Source organism: Ursus arctos, unplaced genomic scaffold (assembly GCF_023065955.2).
Source record: "Ursus arctos isolate Adak ecotype North America unplaced genomic scaffold, UrsArc2.0 scaffold_31, whole genome shotgun sequence".
NCBI classification, from domain to species: domain Eukaryota; kingdom Metazoa; phylum Chordata; class Mammalia; order Carnivora; family Ursidae; genus Ursus; species Ursus arctos.
The window spans coordinates 11983918-12006266 of NW_026622997.1; the positions used below are offsets into that span (position 1 = coordinate 11983918).

At 44.8% G+C, this 22349-nt stretch overlaps 1 protein-coding gene across 3 annotated transcripts in view; it reads left to right on the forward strand.

Moving 5' to 3' along the window:
* Positions 1 to 1436: 1436 nt before the first annotated feature.
* The window catches only part of DSP (desmoplakin), a 44094-nt gene continuing 23181 nt past the window's right edge, over positions 1437 to 22349 (forward strand). The window contains exons 1-6 of one of the 3 annotated variants that reach the window (XM_026511451.4): positions 1437 to 1982; positions 14072 to 14174; positions 16236 to 16384; positions 17134 to 17308; positions 20646 to 20774; positions 21717 to 21767. In XM_026511451.4, coding sequence (XP_026367236.2) covers positions 1786 to 1982; positions 14072 to 14174; positions 16236 to 16384; positions 17134 to 17308; positions 20646 to 20774; positions 21717 to 21767 — 804 coding nt within the window. In that variant the 5' untranslated portion in view covers positions 1437 to 1785. Of the gene's footprint in view, positions 1983 to 14071; positions 14175 to 16235; positions 16385 to 17133; positions 17309 to 18869; positions 18985 to 20645; positions 20775 to 21716; positions 21768 to 22349 lie in introns of those variants that run through there. The other 2 variants (XM_026511452.4, XM_044388738.3) reach the window with 2 other exon arrangements.

Sequence of the window (22349 nt, forward strand, 5' to 3'; positions counted from 1 at the left end):
TTTGAATTTGAACTTTATCATGTTCCCATTTATTAAAAAGGAGTGGAAATTGAAACAGTGATGGGAATTATTGAGTGTGCTAACAGTGGCAAACTTTTATCTCATTGTATTTAATCTGGTCAACTCTGTGGTCAAGTGGCAGGAAAAAGAACAGCATGTTTTGTTGAAGATCTGTGCCTGAAAAGGGAGGTGTGATTAGGGGTGCTGTAATATGGGAACTTTAAGAAAACTCCCCCACTCCCTTTAGGACATGCAAATTTAGTTCCATTTTTGTTCCTTTCAGTTCACAAACACTTCGGAATATATTGTGTAAGAAGGTAAGTTAACGGGCATTGCTTGGGAAGATCACAAATATTTATTATAAAGATCTTTAAATGGTGTTTATTAAAGAGTAATTTAACAGTTTTCCAAATTATAAAGGCAGCTTTTTGTGGATAGTCTGACTGGGTCTGCACCTCAACCCTGATCCCAGAGACTACAGTGTGGTTCACACGTAACTGGGAGGGGTCCTGCAGCAAGTTGCTGGAATGTTCTGGCTCAGTTACTCATCTGTACCGAGAGGATGATCTCTGTCCAGGGTTCTTTGCTGCTCTCAGACTGAAGTCCCAGGAAGGCCACTGACTTGTGGGAAAAGCTCACTTTCGAAAGGGATGAGTGGAGGGAGAAGGTGCTCAGGGGCCTGAGACAAACGTTCCCAAGGTTCTTTTACAAAATTTGAAAACTGGGTCTGGATGTGGAAGTCTTTGCAATTTCTTGTTCAAAATGACCACCAACAGACAAAATAAAATAAATTACAATGTATATTTTCCTTTTACTTCATGGAAAATGAGTAGCGTGTTCCTCTTAATCTTCACACCAAGGAAATTCATTATTCATGCTGAATGAAGACTTCCCCAGAAAGTGGTGGTTCGATTCACACGTCGGAAATCGGACTTCTGAGACAACTTTTCTGGATTACTGGAATAAAAGAAAATTCAAAAAATAAAACTCCCTAAACGAAACCTCACCATCTAAGCATGCTCTTCTCAATTATGTTTCTGTTCAAAGCTTGGCTGGCACAGTTTCCAGGGATTAGCAAAAGTAAATGTTTAACAAGTAACCGTCCAATCGAAAGGCCCTTATTTTTCGGCTTATTTCCGCCCCGGGGACCGAGGAAATCCTGAAAAGCAGGGGCCTCGCTTTCCCTGCCGTCGCAGCCGAAGCACTGAGCCTACGGCCCCCTCCAGCGAACGCCCTCCCCTCGGTCGCCGCGCCCGGGGCGCTCGGGTCTCGGGGACCCCGCCCCTGCCGGCGTTCCTCCGGCCTCAGAGGCGCAGGGCGGAGCCGCGGGCCGGCGGGCGCAGGTGGGGAGGGGCGGCCCGAGCGCGTCGGTAACACCCGCGGGGGGCGGGGAGGCGCGGCGGCCGCACCCCGCCCTGGGAAGAAACCGGCCAGGTGTGGCCTGGGCGCCGGGTGCCAGCGGGGAGGAGACTCGCGCCCCCGCCGACCAACACCAACACCCAGCCGCGAGCCAGCTCCTCTGCGCCCTCGCCGCCCTCCGAGCCGCACTCTTCCTGCCGCTCCTGCTCCCCGCCCGACGTCGTCCCCGCGCCCGACCTCCGCCCGCCGCGCCGCGCTCGCAGCGGCCGGGACGGCCCTGGTGGCCAGGAGCGTCCCCGCGACCCATCTGCGCGCCCTCCCCGGTTCCCGGTTTGGGGCCTTCCCTTTGAACCCCTCCACCTTCTCCGAGCCGGCCCGCCCTCGCTTATGCCTCGGAGCTGAGCGACTCTCTGAGTGCCCGCCGACATGAGCTGCAACGGAGGCTCCCACCCGCGGATCAATACGCTGGGCCGCATGACCCGCGCCGAGTCCGGTCCGGACCTGCGCTACGAGGTGACCTGCGGCGGTGGCGGCGGCGGGGGCGGCGGCGGTGGCGGGGGCACCAGCAGGATGTACTACTCCCGGCGCTGCACGGTCACCGACCAAAACTCGGACGGCTACTGGTGGGTACCGGCCGACGGGCAAGCACCGGGTGCCCGGGGCCATGGGGTCTCCGTGCTCTCCTCTCCGAACCCCAGCACGTTGGGAAAGGGAGGGATCGAGCCCTCCTCTGACCTACGAGAAAAGCCAGGTCCTGAAGCAGGAAAGGGGTTTTGCTCCAGTTCATGAAAGCATTTCCTGTTGGCGCTGGGGCAGGAGCCCGGTGTCCTCCCTCCCCGTGCGCTGCTCACACCCGGGTGGGTGTGTGTGCGAGCTGGGAGAGGAGCTGTTCCTTCCTTGCAAACGGGTTCTCGGTCCCGCCCTCCTCCCTTCCCGCGAGCCGGGGCAGGAGGCTGGCCAGCGACGGGTGCAGGAGGACGCGGCGGGCGAGCGGTCTTCCAGGACTGCCCCCTGCGCGGCCGGCCCCGGCTGGCATCCCCTTTGTCCCGGCCGGCAGGTGGGAGGTCGGGCGGGGCTGCGACAACAAAACCTAACCTAACCAACTGTAACCAAAAGTAGAACAGTAAAGGAGCGGGGATTCCGGCCTGTCCTGTAGCCAGGGTTCGGATTCGGGGCTCCTCCGCCTCTCAGGGCTTATCCCAAATTCCTGGTCACCCCCACACCACCCCCGCTCGCGCGCCTGGGCTGCTTCGCCACCTGGGGGCCTTTGTATAGAGGCTGCGCGTTCGGCGGCGCGGGGTCGGGTCCCGAGAAAGCCCCGCCTCGGTCTCCCCTGCTGCTCAAACTGAGCTTCCCGGCAGGGGCAGCCGCCCGACCCCAGGTCCCAGCTCCACCGGGACGCGCCTGTCCCCCTTGCTCGGCTGCCGTGCAGCCCCCGCCCGCGAGCGTACCTGTGGCTCTGCGCCTGCGCCCTTGGTTTCCTCCTTTTACAAAAGCCCGAGAGGAAGGCCCTCAGTGTATTATTAGTATCTGAGTGCGGGCGCCGGGTCTGCGAGTGGGAGCGGGGACCCGCGGCGGGGAGGGAGCTGCTTCTCCTCCGCGCCAGCCCGCGACGCTGGGGGCCTGTCCCGGTCAAGGTGCCCCGTGGGGCCCCCCCCCGGGATGTGGGCAGGGTCTGCTTCTCAGAATGTCGCGGAAACCGATCCCGAGGGTCATTTGGGAGGCTGGGGGAAGGTAATGAGGCTGCGTTTACTCGGTCCCCAGAGCTGGACGCGGGATGCCCACGGGAGCCGTGAGAATTTTGTGGTCCGCGCCCTTCCCGCCCCTCCGCAAGCCCTTCCCAAGTGGGTTTTTGGGAAACTGGCCGGCGTTCCAGAAAGTTATTTACCCTGCCTTGTGGCCTTAGGCTGGGGAGGAGCAACCTGAATACACTCCAGAGTGTTTTTTGTTTTACCGGTAGTTTTGAAGGCAGGGACTACTCGAGTTGCGACCTGTTTTCTGCTTCGATTTATTTATGTATTTATTTTCCCCGAGCATCTTGACAATTGATTTTCTCTTTCTGAGTTAGCGAAGAATTGTCTCAATCTTGGAGCTGTTTTCTGAACAAAATGCACCCCGGGGATTTCCAGGAGAAATGTGCCAAGTCCTAGAAAAAATGGGGAGAAAGTTTTGCCAGTTAGCACTTTGGTTTTTAAGTTTGTTTTAAAACTTGGCCAACCGGTTAAATTTGAAACTTTGCTTTTCCCTCCCAGTCTTCCTGTGTTTGGGAAGCGCGTTCTTTTAATCCGCACATTTATACTCAAGTCAGAATTTTGCAAGGATTCTTAAGAAGCAATTTTTTCCCTGTCATTTTATGAACCAAGTATTTCATTTTGATTTGTATTTTTTTTTTAAAAATATGATTCTGTTCATGTAGAGTCCTTATTTTTTTTAATTGACAATAAACATTACTGTTAATGGAATATTTCACTCCCTCGGCCTCCTGTAGAGGTAAATTTGTAATGGATTAATACATCGGTTAACGAATTGCGTTAAGATCCGTGGTTTATAAGGATTCTTCGCGGAAACACGAAGTTTTGAGGAGGCTCAGTGTTTTCGCATAGTATTATATCTCGTGTTCTGTTTTTCCAACCTAAAAGCTGTTTATAAATATGTCAAGTTTTACGTCTCTCTGGGAAGGGAAAACCGACTGAAGTTTTGGATTACGTAATTTGGGGGACGGGTGTTTCTTTCTGCGCTTTGATGTTGCTCGGCCGGGCAGCGGGGCGTCCTGCTGGGGGCTGGAGTCAGCGTGGGGCCATTCTTTCTTGATCCAGTAATGGGGGTTCTCCCAGCACGCGCGGCCAGCCAGCGGGGCGGCTGACCCTTCTTGAATTAGAGAATGAGCACACACACAAAAACTGCCCGCGACTGCTGACTTCTGCATCTTAAAATATAACAACGATGGCTGCCTGGAGAGAGGGGGGCTTGCCCCCCACACCTTTTTTTTTTTTTTTTCTGGTGTTTTTGTAATGGTTTTGTGCGGAGGGATTGGTGTCCCAGAGCGTGTACTTTGTAGAATAGGATGCCGTCTCTGACCCGGCTGCCCTCTGCCAGATGAATGAGGATTAAGAATTTAACAAGTACTTTTCTGCCCCAGAGTTTTTCCAAATAAAGGTTTTCGTTTCTTTTTAAGGCACAAAAAGTGGCATGAAAACTGTTGATTGAATTTAAGCTTGTTTATTTAAAAAACTGCCACCCTATTGTCTGAGTCATTTTTTAAAAATAATTGGCATTTTAAATAATTGATATTTATATCTAACCTTTCCCTAAATAAACTAATTTGAGTAAGGAGCCCAAATCTTATTTTTCTTTTTCGGATGACTTTAAAATATCTTCCTGTGTCTGTGCTTTATATTAATCACACTTGTCGGTTCTTCAGACAGTAGTTTTCTCATTCTGGTTCTCCCTCCTTCCCTGCCCACCCGTCTTTTGTATGTTGTTTATTGTAGGCTGAATGGAGTCACAACTACTGTCAATTCTTTTGCTTTACTTAATATTTTAAAGTTTGGTAAAAGTTATGTGCTTGATGATGTAAGAGGTATATTTTTGAAAATTTAAACTGTGGGTTTTATTTTTACAGGATGTTACATTAGTATGGCTTTCAATTAAGGCAGAACTACCACAGCCTTTTTCCTGTGGTTAGAAGAACGGAGAAATCTGTAGTGAAATTTGGTGGCCAGGTGACAGTCCCACAGTTGGATCTTTCACTGATCAAAGCGTGGATGTTGTTGGAGGATTAAAAGCCAAATATAGTCATTAAGCTTCAGAAATATGTGGTTATAAAGTTAATGCTTACTTTTCTCCAGAGCTCGTGATTTCAAAGCCAAAATACATGTGATCTCTATTTGATATAAAGTTTGTTTTAAACCATCTCTTAAAAAGAAGCCTCTTTCTTAGCAAGAGATATACGGGGTCCATTTGCATTGAATTTTAGAGCTGGGGAGAGTGTAAATTTGTAGAGAAGCCTCATTCTTCCACTTTGGAGACTAGTAGAGTAAGATTTGCCCTAAATCCCCGAGTCCACTCATGGCTAAGTCGGCATGAGAACCCAAGGCTACTCACCCTTGCCCTCCTGTTGGCCTGTGCCTGTAGACCAGGTATGTTTTGTAGTAGACTGGAGAGTCCTGTACTTAAACAATGAAAGTATCTCAATTCCATTCATTCATTCATTCATTCATTCATTCATTCAGCAAATACGGAACATGTGCTATGTGTTAGGTGTCAAGGAGAGTCAGAGGTGAAAATACAAAGACTTCTTGAAAGGAACATAGCTCTTTAAGGGAAAATAAGCACCATAATACAAAAGGATAATAGACGGGAGGGTATCAATGACTCCAAGGCTTCCTAAAGATAACATCTGTTGTGCAGGCACTAGTGAGATTTTATAAAGAGAGTGGTGCTGAATTAGACTTGGGAGTGTTTTGGCTGGTCAAGATGGGTGGGCAGGGAGCATTCCAGGCGGAAGAAGAGCTTGAGAAAAGTCTGAGAGGTGAAAAACCAGGAGCAAAATCAAGGCCTGTAGTGCGGTCTCCTTTCTGAGTGGGAAGCAGTAAGACGTCGGGAGGAAGGGCAGGTTGGGGCCAGAGCCTGGGACACCTTGACTCCGTGGTGGGGAATGTGGATAGGTAGAGGGGAGCCATTGCAGGTTTTCGCCGCAGCCAGGGAGCGTGTCCTCCGTTGAAGGAGCAGGGAAATAAGACCGTCCTCCTGAGAAACAGTAGGACTGTTTCTGTGGCAGCGATGTGCAGGGTACGGAGGGAGCTGGATTAGGGAAGAATCAGGCAGTGAAGGAGAGAGGTGATGAAAGTCTGACTGTGGGTGGTGGCCTGGCCGTGGGACAGGAAAGTGGCTGTGGCCAGGTGGGGTGGCAGCTGCCGCTGAGAGCTGGATGAGCGAGGCCAGGGAGAGTCTGAGAAACAGGCTTGGAGTCCAGTGACTCACAGCAGGGATCTTCAAATATTTTTCTGGGAAGCGATTGCAAAGTAAGATTCAGTTTAGCTTAATAGAGGGCAGATAGCACTAACATGGTTATTAACTTTGAGTAAGTTCCATCTTTTATAAAAGTGTCAGATCAGTGGTTCATAATAGTTACCATTACCTGGCAAACACCTGTGACGTACCAGGTATCTTATGCACGTTATCTCAAGCTTCCCATTTTACAGATAGTAAACTGAGGTTAAAGTAGTGACTTTATGACTTGGTCTAGGTCCCACAGCTAGTTAGTGGTTGAGCTGCATTTGAATCCAGTATACTACAGTGGATCAAGAAAAGATGAACCCTTGGTTATCAGAATGCATCTTTTGTACTTGTAAACTCTTCTATCTCAAACTCTTTTAACCTGTTGCATTCCTGTGAAATATTTATTTCATAACCATCCTATTCTTTTGTTATTACTCCAGTAGGGTTTCCATCTGCTTGGGAAAAAACATAGTATGATGCTACCAACTCATGTAGGTCAGATCTACAAAACAGCTTTCAACAGCAGTTAATTTTTTCTCTAAATATGGGCATAATTTCATCATTGTTCAGGTGACTGAAATGTCTTGGGAAAGAGAAAAAAACCTGCTGATGCCCCTGATCCTAACAGCTGACTGCCTGGGGTGGAGCAAAGGCGGGCTTGGGTGTGACCTGGGGAGTCTAACTCAACCCTCAGCCAACCAGTCTTTCCAGATGAGGAAGTTCTAGAAGGAGTGCTTCAGTCTGGAGGCCATGGTGCTTAGGACACTGCCCCACCCTCCACTTTTCTCTTTCTCTGTCCTGCACTCAGTGGGAAATGGTAGGTGTGGTTCTGACACAGAAGGCACTGCCGCATGGACCCTAAGACTCAGCGAGCCTCTCCTTTGAGGCAACATCTTGGAAAATGCTAGTGCAGCCCAACAATGTACATCGTGTCACCAACACCTGGGACTGGACGGGTCCAGGACCTGCAAGGACCTCACGAATGTGAAATCTACATTTCATGAAAATGAGGACGGTTTAGCAAATAGGTCTTGCTTGGAATTACATTGAAAACTTTTTATTTATTTGTGTTTTAAAGTTTTATTTATTTAATAATCTCCATACCCAACGTGGGACTCAAACTCACAACCCTGAGATCAAGAGTTGCACGCTCTTCCAACTGAGCCAGCCAGGTGCCCTTGGAATGACATTTTTTGACACGCAAACATAACGTCCCTTGCTTCATCTGGCACCTGAAAAAAGTTAAGAAGGAGCGGCTTCTTGATGAAAAACCAGATAACCTGTAAATGATTAAAAAAATTTTTTTTTTTTAGGCTTCAGAATGAATGGGAGGTTTCTTATAGGGGAATAATTCAAAATAGAAATCCTTATTGTGGCATTGAGTTTGTAAGGACCAAATATTCATGTATCATCCCCACTTAATGAAGGAAAAGAGGGCATCTTTTTCTGAATTTTCTTATCCCTTTAATACGTTTTGTACTCTTAAATGTGTCACTCTCTTTGAATCGTCTCAAACTTTCATTTTCAGGTCTTGTGATAATTTTGGGAACCTCTGAAATGCCTCACATTTAATACCTAATCCATTTCTTCTTTTTCATCTTTTTTTGTTGTTTTTGTTTTTCTTCTCACCCTACCCCAATTTGATGCAAAATATCCTTGGGCAAAGTTCAAAATTATACACTGAGACAAAAACACACCCTGAAAAATAAAACTGAAATCTGAGACTCCTATCCTCGCAGCAGCAGCAGTGAGGATGGGTTTGTGCGGGGCTTTGCCAACCTTCCCGGGTCCTCTTAAGCAACATGTCAACCCCAGGAGGTGGGTGTGTTGCTATGTGTTACAGATGCAGAAACTCCAGGCACAGCGAGTCTAAGTCATTTGCTCAAAGTCACAGGCTGTAGGAGCAGAAGTGGCCGAGCAGGGAACGGACTCTTAGTCCACCCGACCTCAAAGTGTTCATGAAGTTAATGGTATGTCATCCGTTTGCCCCACAACGCTCCAATCCACTGAAAACAGTGTGAAAATAATAAAATGGAAAGGAAGTGGAATTTTTATTAGAGACTGCTTCCAAAGCTCCTGGGTGAGGACAGAATGAAGCCTCAAGCAGGCCCCCTTTCTAAAATTTATAGAAAAAAAAACTCTTTTGTACATTGTTGGGGTGGGAATGGGGGGTAGGGGACAGGACAGGTGTGCTACCTGACTTAGCTTTGGAAATGAGGGTAATGAGATGGTGGTTATATTCTCAGATCAGTCTTTTATTTACCTTTGTTTTTCTTCTCCTTTACTAAACCAAACAAACATGCATTAAGTACCTTCTGTGTGTGAAACTGGGTTGTTAGGTGCATGTAGGAGTCACGGTGACTAAGATGTGGGACTTTGCTCTCCAGGAGTGGGGTAGACAGGTGTGTAAATACCTAGTGCAGAGTGAGGGCAGAGGTGGGAACCCAAGAGCTCAGGAGGAGGCAGCCTTTGGTGTGTGACTTCCAAAGGATGGATACATGACATTTCGACTGATGTGTGTCTGGTGTGTCTTGGAGGTCTGATATCGTCCTTCAGTGAAACAGTAAAAACATCACTTTTCCCCTTTTTTACTTAAGATCCTTTAAAGAAACTCAAAACAGCATACATTAAAATGCTTTGAAAATTATAAAGAGTTAAGCAAATAGGCTTGAAGATCAATATTAATGCATCACATGATTATAATTTCCAACCACTATTTATTGAGCTGTTCTAAGGCCATTGTTCTATGAACCTGAACACATAAAAAGACAGAAAATGCCAATTCTGCTACCCATTCAGGACCCTCGGTTGACGGAATGAACAAAAGAAAGGCAAGAGATTAAGATGGTGGCAGAGAGAGAGAAAGGGAGAGAGAGGAAGGAAGAAAAGAAGGAATTCAATAGGAGAGAAAGTATATTCCCAAAAAGAAATACACAATTAGTTGTCATGGGCCACGTGTGTAATGAACAGTACAGATTATTATAAAATGACTTTTAAAAACAAAAAGTAAATATTAAAAAAAATTTACCCTGTAATGCTGCATGCCTCTGTCCAAAATACTTGTCTTGTAGTTTTTTCCTATAATATTCTTGGCAATAGGTGTTAAACTAATGTCTTCTAATAGCTAATTTTGAAGTCTTATTTTTTAAGAGAAGAAAGTTACTTGGCAATAGTAAAATAAAACATAGAAAGCCCTGGTATTGTTCACATATTTGTGTGCTCTGTCCTTAAAATTTGGATTAAAATCCAGAACGCGTTTTCCTTTTAGCCATTGTTGAAGGGATCTTTATGTAAACTGCTAGGCCCATTACTTGTTTAAACAAGTTTTAGAATGAATTTTTAAAAAAAATGTTTGTGCAGGCAGGTTCTTTGTTGGATGAACCGCTTGCCTTTGTAAATTTAAAGATAAAATCCAGAATTTCAGAACAGTTAAAAACTTTTGAGAACAAGTGTTATTTTTTCTAGGACGGCTATGAATTTTAGTTTAGAAGTTAATATTTTTTTATTGATTTGCCCCAAGTGAGTTTTGTTTTCTTGTGGGCCTTTTCTTTTCTTTCTTTTTTCTTTTCTTTTTTTTTTACATGACATCTTTCATCTTCCATGTCACTGAAATGGGATTTAAAACGTGAACCTTGAGCTTCTTAGTTCAATTCCCACCACGGTTTAAAATCTCTGCACCCCAACACCTATACGTACCAGTATTGAAAAGTTCTTTGAGGCCAGGGATTTTTAAAGTCTTTCTATGCTTGTTAAATAAGTACATTTATTTAAAAATGAGTTCTTCATGGGGCCCCTGGGTGGCTCAGTTGTTAAGCATCTGCCTTCAGCTCAGGGCCTGATCTCAGAGTCCTGGGATCAAGCCCCGCATCAGGCTCCCTGCTCCGCTGGGAGCCTGCTTCTTCCTCTCCTACTCCCCCTGCTTGTGTTCCCTCTCTCGCTGGCTGTCTCTCTCTCTGTCAAATAAATAAGTAAAATTAAAAAACAATTATTTCTTCACCTATGCTAGAATCTTTAAAAATTATTTCTTCACCTATGCTAGAATCTTGCATTTTCCCAGTCACTGTAGGAACTGAAGAGGAAACCTCACGGCCACGAGACAGAACAGACTTTTATATTATTCTCAGTAGGAGTGAGTTCGTTTGGTAGTTCCATGAAGAGTGAGCTAAAGAAATCTTAGGTATCATCAGGCCTAACAGATGAGAAAACCCAGGTCTAGACATTTCTGATATTAAAAAAAAAAAGTTCTGGAATTGTTATGTGGTCAATAAAAAATATGGCCGGACTCAAAAAGTTTTGAATGGCACACAACTGTAAAAAAAAAAAAAAAAAAAAAAAAAAAAAGCCGGCTCTCCTGGCTGTCATGCTGGAGAATCCAGCACTACACAAGGCTGAGTGACGCCAGACCGACTCCATGAGTCACAATCCTTTTGCCGGCACTGCCTCCTTGATTTAAGCACAGCCACTTCTACGTGGATCCTCCCTTGGGCCAAAGACACTCAAACTGAACATGAAAGTGGATTCTCTTTTCCCCAGTCACCAAACCCCAGTGGGTCCGAGTCTCCCTTCCTCTGTCTGGTTTTGACGGACCGACCTGTTAGGAAAAGTGTACACCTGGGTCCCTTTCTCACCTAGCTGTGTTTCCAAAGGTTGTTCTCGGCCACACCTCAAACCGAAGTGAGATTCTTACAGGTGCAAGATGGGATGCGTAGATCTTGCTTTAAGAGCCAGACGAAGTCTTGAGAAGTTGTGTGTCAGATGGAATTTGGTTAATCAGATCATATTTTCCTATAGACGAAGAGCAAGGCCAAAGATTCTTCATTACATTGTTCTAACACTTAGCTTTCCTTTTTTGTTGACCCTTAAAAGGATTAGATTTTTGTGCTTTTCTCTTTCCCGTAGAGTTGTTAATCTATTCACTTAACCGCCAAGCGCACAGACAGGGTGTTAGTGGATTTCTAGGGCATGTGCGGTGAACATAGGCAGGTCCTTTAGGGAAGCATGAAGAATCCTTTTTAGAATTGTCAGCAGCATATGAAGTTACCTGGGGTTTTTGTTTTAAGTTCAGATGTACGTAGGGGAGAGGAAGCAGTTAAGATGACATCTAAATTTATGGAGATGGCAACCACTCTCTAGACAAATGTCTTCTAAAAGTAGGAGGGAACAAAAAAAATGTAGAAAGCCCACCCGTATTTTAAGCCAACGTTTAACTTCCTCACCTCCCTTTTTGCTGGATATAGTTCATTTCTGTGTCATGTAACTAATAGTTGGATTCAAAGAAGCTGGTGAGTTTAATATTTTGCTGTCAAATGAATTTAGAATTTAGTGTCATAAACTCACTCTTAAAAAGGCTTGTATGTACACTGTGGTCCATTCATTCACAGCTGAGTTGGCCTCCCTGCCTTTTTTTTTTTTTAATACATTTTTATTTTGGAATAATTTCACTTTTACAGAAAAGTTGCAAAGCTACTAGAGAGTTTTCACAACCCCTTCACCCAGTTTCCCCTATCAGCTCTGTCTCTCAGCTCAGTTTGTGATACTTTTTACAATAGTATGAGTTATCAAGTCATTTAAGGGACTCTGACTTTCCATTGAGCTAAGAGATAGCCCTTTTATTTATCTACTGGGGACCGGCTTTCTTTGTGGGAATCACTCTGTGAACCAGATTGCTGAAAACGATCACGAAATGCTTCCCAACAAAGTACTCTCATCCCCGTTCAAGAAAGAAAACAAAGATAATTACACAGGACCTTCCTAATTCCTTATCCATCCTAGGGTTCTAAATGAGCTTTCTGTATTTCCTATTTTTTCCCCTTTGTCTCTTGAATTTCTTTCCTGTGATTCTAAGGCAATTGGAATTTTGCGCAAGTTTTAACAACTGATGGAGCCCTGTTTACATCTCAGCGATGTAATGTGCCAGATTTCCTGTATAACTCTGCGTGGAAGGAAGAGAAGGCTGCATTCATGGGAGGTGAGGGGTGGGGCGTGCTGGTTTTGGTAGGTGGGCAGCTCGGGCAGCGCTCTGCCTGGGCCTGCCTGGAGGAGCCGTGTCATCATCTGGGAGTGGTTCCCAGGGAGAGCTTGGGTCCTCACCCACATACATCAGCTAGTGCTGGCTTGTCGAGGAGCCTTCCTTGCAGGGAGGGACGGCAAAGAGGTGGCAGGGAAAGTCCGTGCTTCTCCAGTGTGAAAAGATGCGGAAGCAGGCGCCGTGGGAGAAACTTCTTGCGATTTTACCCCATCTGTGCATAGCATAGCCTGGGTTTTACAACTCCCTCCCCCACCTTTTATTTAAAACAGTGAAAATCTTTCTTGATAGCACACACAGACACACCAGCCCCACACGCAGGTGCTTACCCAGGTAGGAGAAAGTGCAGTACACCCAGCAGGCGTCCAACAGTTCTATCTGCAGGTGCAGCCGGGCCTGGCTGTAGGGGCCTGGGGGGCTCTGGGGCCCGGTGAGGAACTCAGGTTTCAGCGTATTCAGGAGGCCTTCCTGAACATTAAACAATAGTTTAATATGCTTTAAATATCTCATAAACTAAACTATAGGAGGCTGTGCCGTGGCATAATGTATCTTGGCAAATTAACAAGCAAGACTGTTTTTATTATACCTCGCTCGTTTTACTTCTATCTGGAACACATTACATTCCTGCAATCGCTTTCTTTAAAATATGGCACATCTACAGCACCACCTTTCTTTCAAGGGTTCTGCCGTGCAACTACCAGAAAAGTGTTTCGGGGCACCTGGGTGGCTCTGTCGGTTAAGCATCTGCCTTCGGCTCAGGTCATGATCCTGGGGTCCTGGGATCCCTGTGTTGGGCTCCCAGCTCGGCAGGGAGTCCACTTCTCCCTCTGCCCCTCTCCCCAGCTCATTCTCTGTCTCACTCTGTCTCAAACAAATAAAATCTTAAAAAAAAAAAAGAAGTGTTTTATTTGAGATGTACATTTAGGTGATTATCATTGTAGAGAAAAATATTCCATAGGGTCACCTGGAAAGGAAGAGTGGCTTGTTTTTGCATTAAAGTTGTTTACCTTTCTCATCACTTTCCTGACATCATATTTATCATTATTGATTGCAGAAAATATTTTTGTACAGTAAGCTCGTCTCATGCCTCCTACTGTTTTCCTCAGCCAGACTCGCCAGTGAAACTTTCATGCTCTGGGTCTGATCCCGGGAGGTCCTCCCTTGGAGGGACTTGTGCAGATAATCCATATTGTGGGTTATTGCGGGATGAAGCAGGAAAGGTGATAGATAAGCTGCTAGAAATGTGTTTTTACCACTCAAGGGACTATTTCTGGGTTGGATCTCAGACCTGGGGGAAAAAAAAACCTTTACTAATTATCAGGCTGATTAGTAAAACTGGAAAATGTTCTATAGATTAGCAAATGGTATTCAATCGGTTTTAAATGTCCCGATTTTGATAATTGTACTGTGGTTATATAATTGAGTGTCTTTATTCTTAGGAAACATTTGGCGTAAAAGTTTATGGTGATTTTCAAATGGTTCAGACGAGTGTATATATCCATCCGTAAATACACATACAGAGAGGGGAAGAGGGGGATAAAGGGCGCAGGTTAACAATTAGGGAAACTGGGTGAAGGGTCTACGGGAGTGTTTCTGTTGCATTTTTTGCAGCTTTTCTGAAAGTTTGAAATTATTTCGAAATGGGAAAAAAATTCATGCCTGCTTTTTTTGTGTTTGTTTCATCAGTCAAACCGGTACGATGTCCAGACACCAGAACCAGAACACCATCCAGGAACTTCTCCAGAACTGCTCGGATTGTCTGATGCGGGCAGAGCTGATCGTGCAGCCGGTGAGCTCGCCTGGCCTGCTCCGGCGTCAGCCGCTCCTGGCTTCGTTCCCAGTTAGCAGCGACTTACCGACTTACCGTCCTGACCTGTGCTTCCTCAGTCACCCTCCTCCACATACATAGGGTTTAGAGACGATCTTTTTCAAAATGGACTAGAGAGGGATGTGTTTCTTCTTAACCTAGTCGTAATGTTGGTTTAACAGTGGGAGCCAGTGCTCGTCCAGGTTTTCCCCAACAAATGTTTACACTACAGATGGTCACCCTTTCGTTTGCAACAACCCCTCATTTATTATTATTTGTGTGATCATTGTAACGCTTTCTCTTCCTAAAAATGCAACCTGACGTGTATGTCATGGGATTGTACGGTACACCATCCATTTAAGAAGTTATTTTTTTTTCTTCAGGAGAAGTGACCATATTGTGAGAATAATTCTATTTGAGAAACAAGAAAGAAGGAAGGAAGGAAGGAAGGAAGGAAGGAAGGAAGGAAGGAAGGAAGGGAAAAGAAAGAAAGAAAGAAAGAAAGAAAGAAAGAAAGAAAGAAAGAAAAAGAAAGAGAAAGAAAGAAGAAATATGCAATTGAAAATCGAGGAAAATGGTAGCATTTATGAAAGCCTCATGCTATTTCTGGATATTAGCTTAGGTTCTCATTGAAACAGGCGTAGAAGTCTTGGGCACTCTGATGTTGTATGTGTAAAGTTTTTATTTTAAAACACCGTAGCTGGCATTCGAACTTGCTGTGGGTTTGCTAAAAACAGAGTAGAGAATGGTGGGGCTGTAGACTCCCCACGAAGGGGTTGAGTTCCAGTCTCCCGGATGCAGGCATTCATGTAGGGGTTAAACCTGGAATCTGGCCCATTACAAAGTACCCCTGTTGACTATAAAGAGGGATTTTAACTGAGTGAATTTTATGGGTTCTGTTTGGAGAATATCTTAACGTTTGAATTTCTCAATTTTAGAGATTTGGGTGGGTTCTGGTTTCTTTTACCCAGTTAAAAAAATCACTTTAGTCCGTGTAAAAGGATATTTGGGCCTCAGCAAACTAGCTTGGTTCTAGTTCTGGTGTTTTAAGTCTCTGATTTGTGATGCACTCCTCATCACAGAGCCGTGATTCCTTTACCTAAAGCAAAATGGGAGGATCCAGCGACTGAATATTGACACATATACACCCCGGACCTGGACACGATGTGTAGTGGCTGTGGAAACGTTTTACATGTGGTTCCAAAAATGTACATGGCATCGTGTTCTCAGTGTTTTTTTACTTACATGCACTGAAATGTAATAACGTCAGGGAAATGTAATGTATTTGCTACCATCTCTGGTAAAAGAAGGTTCGTTTGGCTGAAACCCAATTAAAGCAGCAAATGTAAAATTTTAGGGCAAGCTATATGGTCCTGAAGCAGCAGCCTTTTGCATGTGAAAAGAGGACGGTTTCCTTTTCTAAATCAATTTGTTAATTTAAAAATAATCATAGACTCACAAGAAGGTGTAAAAATAGTACAGAGAGCTCTTGTGTGCTTCACCCAACTTCCCCAATGGTGACATCTCATCTAGGGGTCATGCATCATCAAAAGTAGGAAATTGGCCCAAGAATTAGATAGCTTCCTTTTTAAGAACTGAAAAGCTATGTTCCTGTCGGACGGAGGAAAAGCTCAGTTTGTGTGTAAAAGACCTTATCCAGCATAATAGTGCAGTGTTCTTACCCCAGCAAAATTCCCATTGGCTGAACGTTCTTTATAAATATGGAAGATAGCATTTAACCCATTGAAGGAAGGGAAAGGTCAGTGTTCCGTAAATATGCTTATAAAAGCCTAGTAAAAATTTAAAATACAGTCCACAAATTTCGCTTCGTGAATCCTCCTATATTTACCTACCTGTCTCAAATTAATAAGGTCATTTCCAGTTAGGAATTTTTTGCAGTCGCCTGCAAAGCGGAAACTTACACTATTAAGTTAACAGCAGAAGATTTTGCTTCCATTAACACAAGTGAAGCATTTCTCTCCAGCATGAACACGAAATGAAGCCTTCTCTCCACGTTTCCTTCATGTGAATTCTTTCCTTTAGGAACTGAAATATGGAGATGGAATACAGCTGGCTCGGAGCAGAGAATTGGATGAATGCTTTGCCCAGGCCAACGATCAGATGGAAATCACCGACAGCTTGATCAGAGAGATGCGCCAGATGGGCCAGCCCTGTGATGCTTATCAGAAAAGGTATTGCCTTTACCACAGAGCACGAATGCAGGCGTTCCTCCCGAAGAAGAATGTCATACCCCCACTTAGCGCGATCCCACGGCCCAGATCTTCCCTTGAAGGGAGCAAAGCTACTCCAGGGGGAAGGCTTGCCTCAGTCAGTATTTTGTAGCTCCTGTGTACAAATTGACTAAAATCACGGCCTCCATCTTATGTGGAATCACAAAGCTGCCATGAAAAGAATTGAACAGACCCACCCAAAGGAGCGGGCTTGTATTGAAGGGTTGGGTCTGTTACCAGATGTTAACCAGACCTCCATCTGGGGAGCGGCAATGGCCTTTGACACTGCATTCGACTTTCAGGAGTCCAGTACCAAGCCAAGGTCACTTTCATGCATACAAAATGGGACTTGTAGAGTAGGAAAAGCAGTTTAAAGCAGAGACGGGTAGTCTTGATTTTGCTGTCATGGTCCCCGGGGCCCTGGATACGAGGCAAATTCCCAGGGTGAAATTTAGGGGGAAAGCAGAAGGCGTTCCCAGGTTAGGCAATGCCAGCTACACTTTCTGTAATTTCAGGCTCTGAGCATCATAATTTTGAGGTTTTTGTATGTGATTGAGATTCAAGTCATGTGGTAAAGAATTCTTCAAATCAGACATTTGTGACCTCCATCCTGACAACAAAGGAGACTCAGAAAGGGGGACATTTGCCCAGAACGTGTGGTCATAGGCTGTTTTCCTGTAACAGTGCGATTGTTTTCTTTTTCTTTTCAGACTGCTTCAGCTCCAGGAGCAAATGCGAGCCCTTTATAAAGCCATCAGCGTCCCTCGAGTCCGAAGGGCCAGCTCCAAGGGTGGCGGAGGGTACACATGTCAGAGTGGCTCCGGGTGGGATGAATTCACCAAGCGTCTCACCAGTGAATGTCTGGGGTGGATGAGGCAGCAGAGGGTAAGCAGCTTCCAGATGAGGTTGGTTCTGGAATGTTCCAAGCCTGAGTGGGTCAGGTGTCTAGAACGTGGCAGGTCAGCCCCAGTGGTCTGGACACAGAGTGGTCTGGGATCTCTGCTGGTAGCAGAAACTTGCTGTTTTCCATATTTTCCTCATATATAATTTTTTTAAAAGTTTTTTAGTTTTTAGAGATTGAGAGGGTGTGTGCGTGCTCGTGAGCCAGTGGGGGGAGGGACAGAGGAACAGAGACAGAGAGACAGAGAGAGAATCCTAAGCAGGCTCCATGCCCAGTGTGGAGCCTGATGTGGGGCTCGATCTCACAACCCTGAGATCATGACCTGAGCCAAAATCAAGAGTCGGATGTCTAACCAACAGAGCCACCCAGGTGCCCTGCCTCATATACAATTTAAATTGAAGGCTTCTATTTTGAAATAAATAAAACTTCAGACAGTTTTTTTCCCCCCTTCTCTTTTGTGGCTTAGGGAATGAGCCTCATTGTTTTCTGGTCAAAACTTATCGCACAGGTAACATTTAACAGGTGTAATTTAATTAGCAGATTTTGAATATCTAGCTCTTACCATTCACAATCTGAAAATGTGTTGGAGTTTATGCGCTCAAAAAATTCATTTTTCCACCTGAGTGGTAAGTGACCTCATCTGTGTTACTGATAGGTACTTAAAAAAAAATGTCGTGGAGTTTCATTTAAAATGTTAAATTGGAGGCGCGGGAAACACAGTAAAACTGGATATTCTGGTTTGGGCTCATCGGTTGCTTACCTTATATTTTTGAGGTATCAGTTGTTCTTGTGCAATCATTACATCACGGGTGTGGGAGGGGAGTGAAATAATGGCGGCCAAAATATATACTGAGCCTTTCTCCACAACTGCAGTTTCTACAAAGCGTTTTCCCCTGCTAATTATTGTTTTGTTGTTTTATGTAGTCATTATGCCTTTTCATGAACAGGTGGCATTAGAAATATGCCATAATCACGTAGATGGGAATTGTATAATGAAAACCTCATGCTAGTGAACCATCCTTCTCTGGAGAAGGCGGACGTGCTAGATTGAAAAATTGTGCAGACGTCGTTTGTGACGCCATGTGGTTGTAAGAAGTGTTGGTCTTATTGCTTGTTGTTGGACCAGTTGAGCAGTGGTTCTAAAGTTTCTCAACCACTTAGGATTTTTTGTGTGTGTTCTTTCCTAAGTGGTGAGGGTTTATGGGTCTACACATTCATTCATGCAGTCAGTTAAGCTTTTCTCCCCCTTGTTACAACGACTATGCAATCCTATTGCAGAAGGCCGGGCTTGTAGCAGAGAAAAGTCAGTTACTATCCCAGAAACCTAAATACAGTCCTATTTGCACATTTTCAAATTCCCTTTTGATCTTGCAACACACGTCTTGAGCTTTTTATATGTATTGGCACCATACCAGAAAGTGAGTGTTCAAAAATTATGTTTCCTAGTCTTGAAAGTATTATTGAAGAAAAGAAGACGTGTACACTCACATGCCACATTTCTGTCCAGAGCAGTGTGGGGTTAATTGCTGTTTGAGCTGTAATAAAATCCTGCTCAGATAGGGCTGGGGGCGGGGCGGTGTCCAGTCCCTGTGGAATGGAGCCCTGAAAAGAAGGCTTGGCAGAGCGGATGGGGCTTGAACTACATCGTAAGTGATGTTAGGTGAGACAACCTTTGAACCAAATTACTTACGAAACATCAAATCCCTTAATTTCTTCTTAGTCTGTATGACAGTTACATAAAGGGACAGCTCGTAATTGGTCATTTTCTGCATTCACCTCGGGTGTGGCTTTGTGAGACTCCTTTGTTGCGAAGGCTCAGCATTTTTTTACTTTTGGAAAATGGCAGTATCTCGTGGACTCCGTTTTGTGTCGCGGCGGGGGAGTATGTTTTTAATAGGTGCCATTGATGAGTTTTGCACTTTCGATCAGCTGGCCCCCAGGGTTTCAAAGGAACTAAAAGTCGTTTTATCACTTGCTGCCCGTTTGCTCTGGGATTCTCTGGGGCCCTTTCCCTCTTATCCTTCTTCCCCCCCAGCATAGCCCGCATTCTTTCTCACTCCCCAGGGACTGAGCTGCAGGCCCAGCGAGCTGATAAGAGAGCAGTGTCCCTCGCCACATGATCATAGGCAGTCACACATCTCCTGTGCCAGGCTTTTGTTTTGTTTCCCTGATTTGTGCTTCTCTTGATGGACAGGCCAGATACCGTACACCTGGCTGGTAATGAGGGGAGGGCTCGGGAGCCTGGTCATCTCATTAGCTTCCCAGTGCACTCACTTGTTTCTGCTTGAAAGCCCAGGTGAGCCGAGGCAGAGAAAGGTCAAAGTCCTAGGCAACTTTCGGCAGTCTGGCTGAAATGGCTCCCGTCTCTGAAAGCTCGCCAAGTGTGTTAGGACGTGGATGTGGCTTAGAACAATGTGTGTTATGTTCTTGCTGCAATACCAGACTGGAATGTTTGCCCTTGGCATGTGTAAGAGATGACACAGGTGATTTGGAAATTTACATGAGCTCATGCAAAAGAAACATGAGATGACAGGCTTGTGGAATAGAACGCGTGATTCTTATTATGTGGCGTTCTTAAATTTGAGGTAGGGGAGACTCAAATTAGAAAGGCAGTCAGATTTAATTTTTAAAGAGCTCACATGAATCCACCGTCGTAATATTGCCAACATTAATTGAAATGAGCTTTGAGTACGCTCTATAGTAACTTCTCTTTGAAATGGGCTATAGGGAGTTGGGCATCCTGAAAGGTAATGGTAAATGCTGAATTTAAGAGTCGACAATTACAGGAATCAGAACAATTTAATGGAATAAACAATGAAAAATACGTTTAGGTCAGCTGTTTAGCTTGGGACATAGTACATGATTGAGCTTAATGAACTATTTCTGATGCACAGTTTAAAATGACTGAATCTAGAAACTTCTATCAGTGATTTCTAACATCGTGTCATATGTAGACATGCACACCTATTATACACACACATACACACACGTGCCATTTGTACCCAGGTAGATTTTTTTTTTCTTCAGAGGATGTAATCTAGCTTTCAAGCATCTCATTCCTGCATCATCTCCCCTTAGCCGTGTTGAGCTGGGGTTCAACAAGCTGCAGAAGTTTTGGGCCAGCCCGTTCGCTGTTGGAGAATTCCAGACCTTTACACATTTTTTTTTTTTTTTGGTTTCAAAAATATTGAATATTTACATCTTCACTTTTATCTGAATGGAAGCCACGTATGTCCCTGGGTGCTCTGAGCCCTGATGCTGGGGGTAAGGTGAGTCAGAGGCAAAGGATCGGATGTGACCGGGCGGTCTTTCCTTCTGCAGGCGGAGATGGATATGGTGGCCTGGGGCGTGGACTTGGCCTCCGTGGAGCAGCACATCAACAGCCACAGGAGCCTCCACAATGCCATCGGGGACTACCGCTGGCAGCTGGACAAAATCAAGGCTGACCTGGTACTTGGAGATGTTTCGGTTTTAGAGTCTTGCATAAGCATACCAAAGGATTGTGTAGTTCCTCAATCCTGGGCAATTTTGTCTGAAACATTAGTCTAAGATTTCTTCCCCAATGGACTGGAAATTTCTAAGAATCCCGTTTCATAAATGGGGAAGTGGACTCGGACAGACCTAGTAGAGATTGTGTTAACTCTTAAGGAAGAGGGAAACAGAGGGCGAGGGGCGCACACACGTCGATGTGTGTGTACTTTGTACATGAGTACTTTTGGGGGTGGTAGGGTTTTGTGTTTTTGTTTTTTGTTTTATTTTTCAGAAAGCAGAGCATCCTTCAAATAGAGAAAGCACAGCAATCATAGAGTTTTGTGTGTTTGGAGAATGCTTTCCTATGTGTCTCTTTCTGACACTTTTCCTTTGCTGAAAGGACTGACTTGAAGCGGGGTCAAGAATGGCAGCATGAAATAATCACCCGGTTTTAAGTGCCTGGCTCCCGCCAGATCTCCATGCATTTAAATCCCTCACTTTTTTTTTTTTACTTAGATCAGAGATACTCATCCTCACTTCTTCTGCCTTTTTTCTCCCATTCCTTTTATCCATTGAGTATGTGACCAAATTTCTCCCTCTTTCTCTAAGATCTGGGGAGTCCTAAATTGTATCGTCAAACAACATTTTTTAAACAAGTGAGTCCTTAAGTGACAGTGATCAGCCCTTTACATTGTAGAGATGATGCCACCAGGCTGGGGCCGGGGAGGGGGCGGTGGTTGCCTTCAAATCCAGCTGGGCAAAGGTCCCCGCATGTAAAAGTTTTTATAGAGCAAATACTTCTTTTTACCGAGTGGTCTGAAGTCATTATCTGACACAAACGAGGTTTAGAAGGGCTGTCGTTTGTATACACACCCACAAGGGGAATTAAATTTTAATCACTCACTGTTTGTCTTCTTCCAGCGTGAGAAATCTGCGATCTACCAGTTGGAGGAGGAGTATGAAAACCTGCTGGTAAGCTGACTTATTTCTGACATCTCTGTGTTCAGTTCGTTCCGTTTCATTAACATGGAGCGCGCCTATGTGTGAGGCACCTAAGGAGCGTGGGCGTACCTGGAAATACACTCAGGGCTTGTGATGCGACTTTCACTTCTACTGCTGGGTTTCCTTTAGAAGTTTTAGAAGATCGTTTTCTGAAGGCAGTACCAGTGCTGTTCTGTCTGTAGGTTGAGTGTCCCGTGGATAGCACCTCTTTTAAATGCCTGCAGTTAAAGAAATAAAGCTTATCCACTTTTGAATTGTAGCCTTTTTATGAAATATAAGCAAAAATAAGACTTGTTTTCCCCAGACAGAGGTTTCTTAGACCATCATCACCATTTTATGACAAAGTGGAAATCAATTCACTGGTCTGGTAAGAAGAAGAGCTATGGCATTTTTTTTTTTTTTTTTTTTTTTTTTTTTTGGCCTTTCTGGATCACCCTATCTTCACCTTTTCAGTATTTCCTTGTTGGTAGGGATCCATTTTATTTATTTATTTATTTTAGAGATTTATTTATTTTTTTAAATAAAGAGAGACAGAGAGAGAGAGAGAGCCTG